General features: G+C 52.4%; 1 protein-coding gene across 5 annotated transcripts in view; it reads right to left on the minus strand.

The window, feature by feature from the left end:
• The window catches only part of PHKA1 (phosphorylase kinase regulatory subunit alpha 1), a 76954-nt gene that overhangs the window by 15534 nt on the left and 47314 nt on the right, over positions 1-14106 (minus strand). For 4 of the 5 annotated variants that reach the window (XM_078147928.1, XM_020978940.2, XM_020978938.2 and 1 more), the window contains 10 exons: positions 13666-13810; positions 11254-11332; positions 10112-10290; positions 9072-9248; positions 7640-7734; positions 6856-6995; positions 4019-4175; positions 3742-3821; positions 634-712; positions 403-532 (listed from right to left, as the gene is read on the minus strand). In XM_078147928.1, coding sequence (XP_078004054.1) covers positions 403-532; positions 634-712; positions 3742-3821; positions 4019-4175; positions 6856-6995; positions 7640-7734; positions 9072-9248; positions 10112-10290; positions 11254-11332; positions 13666-13810 — 1261 coding nt within the window. The remainder of the gene's footprint in view (positions 1-402; positions 533-633; positions 713-3741; positions 3822-4018; positions 4176-6855; positions 6996-7639; positions 7735-9071; positions 9249-10111; positions 10291-11253; positions 11333-13665; positions 13811-14106) is intronic. The other variant, XM_020978941.2, reaches the window with a different exon arrangement.

The following is a 14106-nucleotide window of genomic DNA, read 5'->3' on the forward strand; positions in this document are numbered from 1 at the left end:
GGAATCTTAGCCACTGCCCTGGCTTCAGTGAGCACCTCCAGGCAGGTGACTCCCAAACCTGGATCTTCACCCTCCACTTTCCTGCAGAGCTCCAAGTGCCTGCTGGGTGAACCCAACCAGGACTTCTGACTGAGCACTCCCCAAGCTGAATTCCTCAACGGCCCCTCCAAACCCTCCTCTCCCCTTTGCTCATGAAATCACTAGGCAGGCTCGAACCCTCCAAGTGATTGTGAAACCTCCTCTTCCTTCACACCTTATGCCCAATGACAAAGTGGTAACCAGCTGGCAGAGGAGCAGGCTTGCCAGGGGCAATGTGAGGCTTGGCACTATGGGTGGCAGAGGTGCCAGGCTGCTTTGCTTTCTTCTGGAACAAAAGTAAAAGCAAGCTCCCTGGGGAGCTACCTGAGCAGTGGAGCGACTGCACCAGCTCTGTCGCCATCACCTGGATAATGAGACCAATCCGGAGCCGGAACATCTCCGCAAAAAGGCTGGGCTGAGTCCGCATGTACATGGCCAGGTACACCAGGATTTCCTGGACACGAGAGGGAAGAGAAGAGCAGGGAAGGCTGTGGGCCTCTCAGCAGCCAAAAATGAAGGTGCCAGTCACCAGGCCGGCTTGGCCACTTGGCTCACCTGTGTGAGGATGGAGATGTTGACATCGTTTTCACTGGCTTCATCGATCAGCTTGGTGAGCTCCTCATAGGGTAGAGGACTAAGGGAAGAAACCTTCTATCACTGCATCATCAGGACCCTTGCCCCCCAAAATTCAGCACATTCAAAAGAAGACTCTGTGACTGAAGGGATTGTGCTCCTGCCTCAGGCCCCAGGCTCAGAAACCATCTTGGAGCTCTCTGTCCCCTTCGGCCCACTAGCCAGTCCATTGTCTAAGGCTGCCTGCTCTTCCACCATCATAGCTTTCTTTCTTGAGGCCATTCCTTTATTCCCTCTGTTCTCAGATCACCTTTCACATTACAACAGCTCTTTCCCCCCAGGGAAGGTACCATGTTGTCATGGAAAGATCTGCCTCTGCTATTTATTCTCTGTATCACCTTGAGCAGATCACTTAAACTCTAGGCGGGGCATTGAGTTTCCTCATTGGCGAGACAATTTCGAAGATCCCTTCAAATTCTAAAACTATGACTCTGAGCCGGTGTAGCAGAAGAAGACAGCCTGGCTTCAAAGGCTAGTTGTGTGCTCTTAGGTAAGTCACTTCCTCTTTGTAGGTCTTAGAATGAAACATGGGCACCAGTTGTCATTCTAGCTTTCTCTGGCTTTGTTCCATCCTACAACAGAAAGCAGCCAGTCTTCCTTCCATGAACTGCACAATGACTCCCGACTAGAGCTTGGACATGGGGCCCGCTTCCCTTTTGCATACCCCTCCTCTCCTGCTGCCCCTCCCCCTCTGCCTTCCTGCTCCAGGTGGGTTTGCTGGTTACCCCTGTCACCTCAGAAGCACTATGGGTGCCAGGGTCATTCCTCCCTGACACCAAGGTAACAGCCTCATACAGCAGCACCCACTTCTCCTGTGCTCCCCTTTCGGTCTCCTGTTCTTTAGTCTTCCCACTCCCAACCCTTGGTGCCACTGTCTATCCAAGCCATGGCGAGGCCATGCTTCGAGGGTGACTTGGAGAGGCCTGGCTGTTTTAGTTCTGTACTGCTACACGTGATTTATTATGGTGCACCTTAGGCTAGAGGCAGAGTTCCCAGCCTGGAATTGGGAAAACTGGGTTCCAATCTTGCCTCTGGCACTGGCTGGGTGACTCTGGGGACTTAGGCAGTTCCCTAGGACTTATCCATTACATTTCAGACAGACCATGATCCTTCACACAGTATAGGTATACACGCGCCACACACATGTATAACGCACAGGCACGCACATATTTTGTTGTTCAGTCATTTGCAGTTGTGTTTAACTCTCCATGACCCCACTGGGGGTTTTCTTGGCAGGGATACTGGAGGGGTTTACCATTTCCTTCTCCAGCTCCTTTTACAGACGAGGAAACTGAAGCAACCAGGGCGAAGTGACTTGGCCAGGGTCACCCTAGTAAGAGTCTAAGGCCAAATTTGAACTCAGGTATTCCTGACTTTTGATCTTACAGCCTAAGAGGCACTAAAGCAGCAGTGTGCCAGGCCAGAGCAGCTAAAAGGAGTGAGTGTGCATATGTGGGGGGCGGGGAAGGAGAGAGAGAATGTGTGAGTGTCTGGGTGTGCATCCACCAGGGTTCCTAAAGTCACAATCTCTAAAGCTCAGCAGGCTTCAATGACACGCAGGTCCTCCTGAATCCAGGGCCGGTGCTCTATCCACTTCGCCACCTAGCTGCCCCCTTATCCTCCTTTTTGCGAATGCTCTAATGAACATCGGTATAGTAGACGGAGGGGTCTGAACCTCTTAAACTTGTTAGCTGTGTACAAGTCACAACTTCTTTGTGCTCTGAGAAACTCCCTGGGGTTTATCTGCTAAGTTACAGATGGGTTGTGATTGCATTGGTGAAGGAATTTCCTATACCAGGAGTTCCCTAAATTGATGAAATCACAGACCCTTTGAGTATTTCCAGATTCTAAATATGGGCCGAGTCTAAGGAAACAGCGCACCAGGTTAAGCAGAGGCCGGGGAAGGGGCACAGCTAGACAACAGTGCAAACGACCAAGGTCTGGGTGGATTCTAAAGGAGCGCCAAGAAATCTGGTGCCACCTGAATGTGCATTAAGAGAGGCCTCATGACTAAAAAGAGGGAAGAGGTAGTTGTGCTGCCTCCCCCTGGCTGGGCTGGGCCACATCTGGCAGGATCCATTTTGTTCCAGATGCCACTTTTATGAAGGCCACTCACAGGCCGGGGATAGTCCTGAGAAGGGTGACCAGGAGCAGGGGCAGGGGGACTGAATGTCATGCGATATAGAGACTGGCTGAAGGAAAAGGAGATGCTGACCCTGGAGAGGAGAAAACAGAGAAGTGGCACATGTGCTGTCCGAGAAGGGCAGGTGGGTAGGAGAGTGATCAGCCTCTGTGGTCAGGCTTGCTCCCAGGGCCAACATGGGCTCACTGTAAGGAAATGCTTCCTCACTGCTGGAAGCACCAAAAAGGTGGCAGAGAAGGCCGGCAACTGTGCCATCTCTGCAGATTTCCTCTGAACTCTGGCCTACCTCAGAGAGTCTGGGAAAGAGAATAGGGGAGGTCACTTGAACTCCCCACACAGACCAGGTGAGGTAGGCCCAGAGTGGCCAGTGCAAGAGAAGAGTTATAAGTCGGGGGCAGGAGGAGATGCCTCACTAACCCCAATCATGGCAGCCCAGCCCGTGGGCTTCCTCAATTCCCTGCCCCCCACTCAGTCTCCTCCCCTCTGGAACATAGCTCCAGGTTCTTCCAGGGGCCTCATTCTCACCCCACCCCAATCTCTGGAGGGCTCCAGACAGACTTCAACGAACTCTCTTGAACCTCATTACACCGGATTCTCAACCACCCTGAGATACACAGGAAAGATCATCCCATTTCACAGGGGAAGAAACTGAGGGAAGTGATCCACCTAAGGTCACAGTTTTAACTCTCGGCAGAATCAGGCCCAGAACTCAAAGCACCTGCTACCATTGTGATTTACTCCAGTGCTTGTATTCCCACTGGACACGTGCGAGCTTGTGCACACAGGCACGTGCACACACACATATACACACTCACACACACATTCTAAGCCTGGCAAGCCGAGTGTGCCAGATGAGTGGGCTCGGCCAAGGCAACCAGCTGACTCACGCAGAGATGGTCTTCTCCCGAGGCTCTGGAGGGAATCCCACTGTCAAGTGCTTCTGGTGAGACAGCAGATCTGTGCAGGCCTAAAAGTCATCCAAAAATGAAAAGCGACATCAAGTTGGAAAGTATTTGGGAGTGATGGTGACATGGTTAGCACTGTGCCAGGCACTATGGGCAAAATGAAGTCGAAGATGTGGCTTTTCAAACTCCATGAGGCCACCAGAGCCTTCCCTGTGGTTCCTTTCCCATAGCCATTATGAAAAAGAGGGTTAGGGTTTACCTCGTCCAGGGCTTCCACTTTCTTCTTTAGAATGCCAGAGATGTAGCGGATTAGGCCCCAGTGACGCACTTCCCCAGCTCTGGCATACAGGGCAGCGAGGAGCTCCCAGACAGTCCCACCCTCTTCACCAGAGGGGGTGGTGTTCCAGTCAGGACCCCTAGGGTTTGAAAAAACAGGAGGAGAGCACACGCAGTCAATTTGGGGAAAATTGTCCAGCACTTGCAATGATGACAAGCTGTTGTGGCACAAAAGTTTGTTTTTTAAAGAACAGGATCCCCTAGTCTTGCACAGCTACAAATCATGGAACTGTGGATAACCCAGAGGGCAGAGGAGAGACATGCACCTGGTGGGGGGAAGGAGATGCGACATCCAAGGCACACGTGATGCCACTGGCAGAAGGCTGCAGGCTGCACTGGGACCCGGGCGAGGATTTAGCCACAAACTGCTCAGGACAAGAAGGCCCTGAGGTATTGGGGTATGGACTGGTGGAGGGAGTCCCACAGAGGGGCCAGATCCTTTAATCACTGAAGAAGCATTTGTTAGTAGACACCTGGGCTAAGCCATTGGGACTGAACAGTCCCTGCCCTCCAGAAGCCTATATTCTTTTGAGGGGAGAAACAACACGTCCACATTTCTCTCTAGGGGAGAGGACAGCAGCAAGTGGCAGGAATCTTCTGTGCTTTCATCACCGGAAGCTCTGTCCCCAGACTCCAGCCCCTCCCTCACCCGCCCCCTCCCCGATGAAAATGCGTTCCCTTGTTGGCCAGCAGGCTCATTAAGGGATGACCAAATCTGAAAGGGGCACCCTCCCAGAAGAATCTGAATTTTAAAATATACTTTTTAACTCAAATGAATGAAATCTATACAAGCGTAGCTTCAGGCAGCATGAAGAGTCAGTGGGGAAATTCCCCAGCACCTACTCCCAAGGTCAGCTCTGCCCTTACCGACTGCTAACTTCTTCAGCACCCCTTAGGCCTTTCTGCCTGACCCAACCTACCCTCCCTGTCTATCTCTCATGGCTGTCTCCCAAGCCTTCTCTTACAGAGTCCTCTCCTCCTTCAGCCGCCATCTTGTGCATAAAGGCTTTCGGGTTCAGAAACACAAGTCCAGCCCTCATATTAGAGGGCTTCAGCACACATATTGATACTCTCTCAAAAATCCTCAGCTCCCAGTTCCTTAACTTACTCATTTCCCTTTTCTTTCTTTTTTTTTTGGGGGGGGGGTTAGGCAATGGGGTTAAGTGACTTGCCCAGGGTCACACAGCTAGTAAGTGTTACGTGTCTGAGGCCAGATTTGAACTCAGGTCCTCCTGCCTTCAGGGCCGGTGCTCTATCTACTGCACCACCGAGCTGCCCCAACTTACTCATTTCTCACAAGCAACTTTTCCACCTGGCAGCAGCTACACACACAGATTATCATACTCTTGACTGTATCATGACCCCTAAGTGTTCCACTTCTAAGTATGTAACCTCCCCAAACCCTCTTCTCTAATCATAATCTTCCATCATTCCATCTTTCCCTCCATCTCACGACCCCTAACCCTGTTCGCTGTTCTCTGTTCTTACTGTGACCTCCAATCTACCCACCCAGGCCAGCCCATCACGCTGCACTGTCTCCACCCCCTTGGTGAATCTGTATCACACTCTTTACTTGAGACCCTGGTACCCTTATCCTATGGCCAATGTGCCCGGAATGCTCTCTTCACCTCCACCTCCACACGTTCTTCTAAGCTCAGCTCAAATGTGGCCTCCCAAAGGAGGCCTTTCTTTCCTATTCTTCACGGCTAGGGCCTTTCCTCTGACATTGCCTCTTATTTGTTCTGGCTAGATCTTGTCTGCATGTTGTCTCCTCCACTAGACTGGGAGCTCCTGGAGGGCAAGGACCATGTTTTTGCCTTTCTCTGTATCCCCAGGACTTGGCACAATGCCCTGTGCAAAGTAAGGACTTCATAAACACGAGCTTCTAGCACCCCCTCCCAATCTACCTGAGATCTAACATCTCTGCATTTCTTCTCCTCATATTTACTCTGTGTACACTTATATGTGTACCTCTCTCCATCATCAGAATGTAACATTCAAATTTTGCCTTGCCCCTGCCAATGTGCCCAGCCAAAGCATGGTTACATTTGGAAGCTATGTCTGAGCCTCATCCTGATCCCGTGTGACCCACCCCGTCCTATTAGGATCTCAACCACTGGTTTGTAAGACGAATGTAGCTTTCCATCCACAGCCTGCCTGGCCAGGTGTGCACCCTGACAAGACCTCAGCGACTATGACAGGAGACAAGGGATGCCCAGATCTACTACAGAGCTCGGCGAGCTGGGAAGCACAAGGAATAGCAGAGGGGTCAAGAGCAGAGCCAAGCCATCAGACTGGGAATATCAGAAGCTGTCTAGTCCAACCCCCTTACATTACAGAGAAGGAAACTGAGGCATGAGGAGGGGAAGGAACTTGCCCAAGGTCACATAGGAAGGGACAGAGCTAGAATTCAAACCTAGGTCCATGGCTCCAAATCCACTTCTCTTTCCACCACTTTTTGCACCAGCTCATGCAAGCTGGCTGGAAGCCAAGAGCATCCTCCCATTTTCTCTCTCTCTGTCTTTCCCAAGACCCATGGGTATTCATCCCAGCCATGAGCACTCGAACTCTGCCTCCCCCTCACCTTGCTCTGCCCAAGAAAAGAATGAAACCAACAAGACCACTGGATTTTATACCTTACTCCTGGGTAATTGAGCCCTTCCCACATGCAAAACTCATAGGTTTGAATGTGTCATCTACAGAGTTAAACACCCAATAGGGACTTTGTAAGCTTCAAATCACTGAGTCAGGATAACATACTTCATGGTGTAAAGCACGTAGAGGATGTCAGCTTGGTCCTGTAAGCTTGGGCACTCATGCAACTGGCCCACCAGGGCTTGGAAGTCTATCTCCCCCAATTCATCCCGGGGAAGGTGCATCTCCACATGGACAGAAGGAACCTGTAACAGTGCAATGGAGCAGGGAAAGAGAAGGGGGAGGAGAAGGAGGAGGGGAAGTGAAGGGGGAAGGGAGGGAGAAGAAGGAAGGGAAAGAGAAGGAGGAGGGGGAGGGAAGGAGGAGGGGAAGGAGAAGGGGGAAGGGAAGGAGAAGGGGAAGGGGAAGGAGAAGGAGGAGGAGAAGAGGAAGGAGGAAAGGAGGGAGATGGAGGAGGGGAAGGAGAAGGGGAAGGGGAAGGAGAAGAAGGAGGGGAAGGAGAAGGAGGAGGGAAAGGGAAGGGGGAGGGGAAGGAGAAGGGGAAGGGAAGGAGGAGAAGGGGCCCTCAAATGGCTTTCAGTCAATCCGGCAGAACCCCCAGACCCAATCAATCTTTTCCCTTCCAATCCCCATGTCTATCAGAGGGCTGCAGCTCTGATATGAGTGTCAGCATCTGGGGAAAACACAAAGCCAGAAGCAGCTGCTGCCTCAGGCCTCTCATCTGCAACCGCAGCAGAGCCAACCCAACTAGCTGAAGTCAAATGAAAGGAAATTGGTATTTTCCTGAACCACTAGTTGTGCACAGAAACCCATGGTGGTGGCTGCTCACTTGGATTTGTGCCCATTTCCTAGAGGGGGGACTGGCTGGGTGTGCTTTCTGTCCCATTACCTGCTCAGCTTGGGGAGGGAGAGATGTGGTGTCCAGGAAGCTGAACGAAGTCCGGGAGGCTGGCAGCAACTTCGTGGGAAGGTACACGTGAGCATCTGGAAGAAGTCAATGTTGGAGGAGGGTTGGACTTAAGAAAAAGGTGCCCTAGGCCTCCAAAAGTGATGGGTCCCTGCTTCAGAAAACCTGGTTGCCACTTACTGAGCAGCTCTTGGAGCAGCCAAGAGGAGCCGGCCCTTTGGGGTGAACGACTCCAAGGAAAGGAGCATTGATTTGGAGTGGGAAGGAACCTCCGGAGTTGGTGAGCCCAACCCCCTCACTTTACAGATGAACACACTGAGGCCCCAAGAGGTTAAATGACTGTCTCAAAGTCACACAGGGAGCAGAACTGAGATCTGAACCTAGTGCCTGTGCCTCCAAAGCCAGTGTTTTTCCTACCAGGTCACATGACTTGGGTTGCAGCTGAGGTGGCCAGAAACACCCCCACAAAATCCTGCACCAAGACCAGTGAGTTTGGTTGCCCCCCCCCTGCCACAGGGACTAGCAGCTTGGCCTATGAGACTCTCTGGTGCTCCTGGGCGAGGGCATCCCCTCCGTGCACAAAGAAGGGGACAGCTGGTCCCCATCCTAGAGCCGTGAAGAACGTGGCCCCTGAGTGGAATGGAAGAAAGCCACTTGCCACTTCCTGCGGCTGCCAAATACTCACCAGAACCTGTAAGGAGGCGCCCTTGGGCCCTCTACACCATTGCCCGGGGAGAAGGACAAAAGGACGATCAAATGATTGCCTGAGCAAGGGAGTAGCAGAGCTGGGAGCCCAACTCATCATGTTAAGGCGAGCGGGCTGGTGGGCTAGCAGCTCCTCCCTCAGTGCACTCAGCACAGTCCCCCAGGCCAGAGGCAAAGCCCCGGGTCCACACACTAAGCGCTGTGCTGCCCGCCTTCAGTGGTGCCAATGTCAATACAGCTGTGGCTCTGGTTAGTGGGGGTCAATGGCTTAGAGATGGCAAGGCCACGCGAGCTGAATTTTCCCAGCTTGCAGTGGGCACACTTGGGGTCCTCCCAGCCCTGGCCATGGAGCACTGCTCTCCTTGGGGCTCAGAGGAGTGATGACAGTCTCCATTACAGGTCCTGCTGTAGGATGGAAGGCTGGGCAAGGCTGTGGGCAGAGCGTGCCACCCTGAGCGCACCCTCTAAGCTCCATGTTTCCCTCAGCCTTCTGTGGCTCTTGGCAATATCGTGTTCCCTTTCTCCTCCACTGATGAAACTATCTCTAACGGAGCAAAGCAAAGGTCTCTCCCCCTCCCCCAGGCGCCTCCTCTGTCCCCCTGACTGCAGGTGGCTCCCCATCTTCACTGCTAGACCTTTATCTTCCTCCTCCCCCTTCTCTTCTTTTCCCCCTCTTCTTCCTCCTCCAGGGAGCCATGGGATTACTCACTCTGTACATGCAGCTCCTTAGCCTTGGTCACCAAGGACATGAAGTCACGGGTTGTTTGCACCGCCGTTCTGAAGCGGCTGAGCCCTCCCTGCTGGGCAGTAGGGGACAGTGTGGGCTTGGGTGCAGTGTGCTCCAAAAGGCGGTCTAAATACCGCAGGACTTCATCACCACCATGGACTGCAGGGTCAGTGGAGGAGGACAGAGACAAGGGGCACAGCTTAGTTCACCCCAGCCAAATCGAAGGCCTGGCTTGCCCACACACAGGGCGCCACACTGGAAATTCACAGGAAGAAAAAGATTGTGGAGCCATTGGGCAAACCCCAAGCCTAGACTCGTTCATTCAGGAATCACTCATTTGTTTATTCGTTCACCAGCTACTGACCCCTTACTGATGCATGCCCACCTCGCTGTGGGAATCCAAACAAGAGACAGTCAGGGGATCATCATAACATGGAAAATGGAAGAGGGACCCAGATCCAGAGATGGGCCATGGTCTGACATTCTTACCTCCTCCTCCTCTGGGGCTCAGGGCCCTGCCTTCGTTAGCTTGATTCTTCTGACAGATGGCATTGCCCCTCAACCCTACTGTGACCCTACTGTGACCCTCTGCACTCTCCACAGATGAGAAGGGCGAGGCCCTCTGGTGGGAGCACCTTTACCTCCCTCTTCTCCACCTTCCAGTTTCTCGTCACTGCCACCCATCTCCTTCCTCTTCCTGTCTCCCCACAACACACCTGACTTTGAATCATCTGGGTCTGCTCCCCCACTGCTTCCTCCTGCTGCAAAACTGCCTCTCTGGCCCCAGATCCCACGAAAAATGTTTGGCCAGTGGGCCGAGGGACCTGTCCACTGCCCAGGCTGGAGCTTCTGCCCCAGGACTTCAGCCCAGAAGCAGACTGCTGGGAAGGGAGGCCAAAGCAGATCAGTGATCAAAGCGTATTCAGTCGGGGTGAAGGCAGGGAAGGGAGACCACTTGTGGCAGCCACAGATTACAATGGCCATTGAGATCTGGGGTCACCACCTGTGGCTGCATTACTTACCGTGCTTGGGGGAGTCCAAGTCATCCAGCCAGCTGTCAGAGTACAGCTCGCCATCACCATAGTCATTGTCATCGTCGATATCCCCACCGTACAGCTTGCCCTCCTGGCCAGGATCCATGAAGCTCAGGTGTGTGCAGCATGAGGTCGTCAGGAACTCGGACAGTTTACCTGCTTGGACCCTGATAATCAGGGGCAGACAAAAGAGGGCAAGTAGGGTGAATGTTCTTCAGGGGAAGGCTGCAGATTTGGACTAAGGAGCCCTGTTAGGGGCTCATTTGTGTTGAAGGCAGTACAATTTCACGCCATCCCTACACTGATTCTGAAACTGCACCAACAAGGCCAAAGGGAAATGTCAGTAATCAATAGTCAACAAACGTGTTAAACTCCTAACGTGTGTCAGGCACTGTGCTGACAATCCCCAAATGGACTAATTAACTTTGCTTTGTTCCAACCACAGCCAGGCGTCTAGCAAACCCATGTCTGTGGTCACAAAGGGAACCAGGAAAGAGAAAAGGTACAACTGAGGACAAGTCTATGACCATGATTCCCCCAAAGAACTCCAAGACCATCCATGCTTTGGGACATGTAGTACAATGGAATGGAAAGTGGGTCACACTTGGAGTCAAAGGACTGAGGACATTCACAGCCAAGCTCCACTCTTTTCTGCCTGGGTGTCTTTGGCCAAGTTACTTCTCTCTCTGGCTCTCAGTTTCCTTCTCTGTAAAAGGAGAGGGTTGGACTACATGGCCTCCAAGGTCCCTTCCATCTCTAAAGCTTGGGTCCCTACAGCATATGTTTCTGTTTGCGAGCCACAGCAGGAATAAATAGGATCCTCTTGGCCTGCCCCTCCAAGGCCAGGAGTCAAACTCCAGAGTTCTGACTTTCAGTTTGGGCTGTTGTCAACAGCATCTCATGATCTTGTCTCTGACACTGAAGTCGGGTAAGTAGGGGGAACAGCTCCCCCCATCATATAACAGCCAAATCCTTGATCTGATCTGGGAGGCAGCCAGTGCCCAGCATCAGAATGGGATCCATCTGGGCATGAAGGGATCTGGTGGTTCTTCCAAGCTGGCCCACAGTCCTGGCCCACTCTGCCCCACCCACATCTTGTATTCCATAGGCCAACAGGAGAGGTCACTTACCTTGCCCCACCAAAATAGCCATCCTGCATTTTTCTGAGCACAGCCAGGACAGATGCATTTATGGTGGTTCCAGACTCATCTTAATATAGAGAGAAGAAATATGTAGTGCCAGAACTCTGAGTTTGTAAAAAAGTAACAAGTGTTTTCAACTGTCCCATCAGAGCCAATGGAGCCAATGAATTATTTTCCCTCTAGGCCCTGAGTAGGGAGGGGGCTGTGTGGCATTTTAACAACCATGCACCCTTGGAAGGGCAGCCAATGTAATGATATTGACTGATGCTTGGCATGGGAGTCCTCAAGGCCACACCTCTATACTTCAATAAGATATTAAGATCCTCATGGAACCTCCATGGAGTACAGCTTTGGCCCAGAACAGACTTCTAGGATGTACTCTGGGACTCACCCCTAGATTAGGCCAGACGTCTGGAGAACAGAATGGCTTCTAGGCCAGCCTTTCAGGAATGCTGGGCTGACCGGGGACCTCCCTGAGATAATCATCCCTCAAAACAAAGATCCCAACAAACAGTCTAAAGAGCTCCCAGAATCCTCAGGCCAGTCATGGTAGACCTGAACTTTTTCAGGGCTCCCCCTCATCTCGTCCTCCCAGCTGGAGTGCTAGCTTAAATCCTACCTCAGACACACACCAGATGTCCTTTGGTTTTTTTTTGTTTGTTTGTCTGGTTTTGTTTTTGGTGAGGCAACTGGGGTTAAGTGACTTGCCCAGAGTCACACAGCTAGAGATTGTTATGTGTCTGAGGCTGGATTTGAACTCAGGTCCTCCTGAACACACACCAGATGTCATAGGCAGGCTGTGGTTCTGTGGGGGAGGGGGGAAGGGCCCTCACTGATGAAAGCCCAGGGCCTCACCTCTTCCTTGTCCTTCTTTCTCCACCCACTCCTGACTTTTCCTGTGACACGGCTCCCTATCTGCTGCCACCTCCCTCCCCACTGCATGCCTCCCTTGCTCCACAGCTGTGCTACATGACAAGCTCCCAAACAGCCAATCCCGCTGCCACTGGCCTGATCTGGCTGCCATACTCCTTCCAGTATGGCCTTCCCAGCTCCCTATGTCCTAATGCATCGAGGGTCAATTCTACTAGGCTCCATGGTCCTTTATGATCCCAGCACTGCCTTCCCAATCTCACCTCTGTTTTCCAACTGCCCCTCCAGCTCTGGCTCCTCCCCAGAACCTGCTCATTCCTGCCCCTGGGCAAGCATGAGAACCCTCACAGTCCAGGTAAGGAAAGCAAAGCTCAAGGTGGAGTTCGTGTACCGGGCCTCTTCCTGGAAGGCTGACGGGGATGAGAGCCCCAAACTGCCCCAGAAGATGCTCAGGCATTTTCTTTACAACGATTCAGAGGCAGAGAGAGGCAGCCGGAAAGTGTCAGAGTCTCCTGTATTACTCCTTACACAGGGAGTGGGAGACCTGGACTGAAGTCTGGGCTGTGCCACCAACTTATCGCGTGACCTTGGGCAAGTCACTGCCCTCCAGCTCCTTCTACAAGGCTGAGTGCTCAGTCCAGCCCTCCGTCACTGAGCTGGCGCTCTCCTCTTGGGCCATGTGACAGCCCTCAGAGCCTGGCCTGTGGAACGTGGCATTTATTCTGTGACCCATTGTCTTACCTTGTTTCATGGGAGTTCACCTTTTTTCCAATGAGATTTTAGGCTTCTTGAGGGCAGGACTCAGCACACAGTCACTACTCAGTAACGTCACAACCAACGGTCCCTCTGGTAACATAAGTCCACAAGCTGAAGGGGAGTGCCATTTCCTGAGTACTTTGAGTCTGGTTTCTCTTTGGAGGGTCAAGGTATTAGAGTGCTGGGCTTGGGATCGAGAGAAATGGAGGCCCCCATCCAGCTTCCATTAGGCAGGGAGCATCTTTAGGCCCTACCCTCCTCCTCCTCCTCTCTCAGCTGGGGTGGTGGGTTGGACACAACAGCCCGTTTGGTTCCCTTTGGCTCCAGTTAAGCTCTGATGCTGATGCTGATGCTGGCAGGCATTTGCAGAGCAGCACCTTCCATGCACAACCTCAACTAAGGGAGGGGGCAGGTACTATAAGCATCATCGCCCTCACTGGTGAAATGAAGAAATGGAAAACCAGGAAGCCTAGAGGAGGAGGAGGCTGGGGCCCAAAGATGCTCCCTGCCTTGTGGAAGCTGGATGGGGGCCTCCATTTCTCTCGATCCCAAGCCCAGCACTCTAATACCTTGAGAAACCAGACTCCGAGTACTCAGGAAATGGCACTCCCCTCTAGCGGGTGGACTTATGTTACCAGAGGGACTATTGGTTCCATTGAATTCCACTGACCAAGCAGCTTGTCAGTGAGTCCAGGAGCTCAGAGAGTCAAGCACTCCTTGAGCCTTCCAGAATTCCAGCTGGCTGATTTCTCCCATGCCTCCCACAACTCTTACCGAGCATGGTGTGCAGGATGGGAAAGGTGATGGTGGGGCGGCCCGTCATTCTCCAGCGGCTACACAGGTAGGAGAGGTCTGTCCGCAGCATCTCCACTATCATCTTGTTATCGAGGGCCAAATAAAACTGTTGCTGATCTATGAACTGGTAGGAAAAGGTAGGAGACAGAGGAAGTAGCCACATTCAATACGGCCGAGGAAATGCCCACAAACTCACCCCTTCAAAGTTGCCAATGTGCTTGGTGGTGGCAACCACGTTTCAGGGGGAGGCACTTAATGATGAGTGTGGAGATGCATGCCAGGGGCAAGGATAGAAGACTATTCCCCTCACCTCCTGCTCCTCACACGTGATGCTGTCCACAGGAATCAGTCAGTCAATGAGCATTTATGGCACAGCCTCTGAGGCTTCAATCAAATGCCCGGGCTTGGCATGACAAGATA

This window comes from Phascolarctos cinereus, unplaced genomic scaffold (assembly GCF_003287225.1).
Source record: "Phascolarctos cinereus isolate Bilbo 61053 unplaced genomic scaffold, phaCin_HiC Scaffold_8;HRSCAF=390, whole genome shotgun sequence".
NCBI lineage: Eukaryota > Metazoa > Chordata > Mammalia > Diprotodontia > Phascolarctidae > Phascolarctos > Phascolarctos cinereus.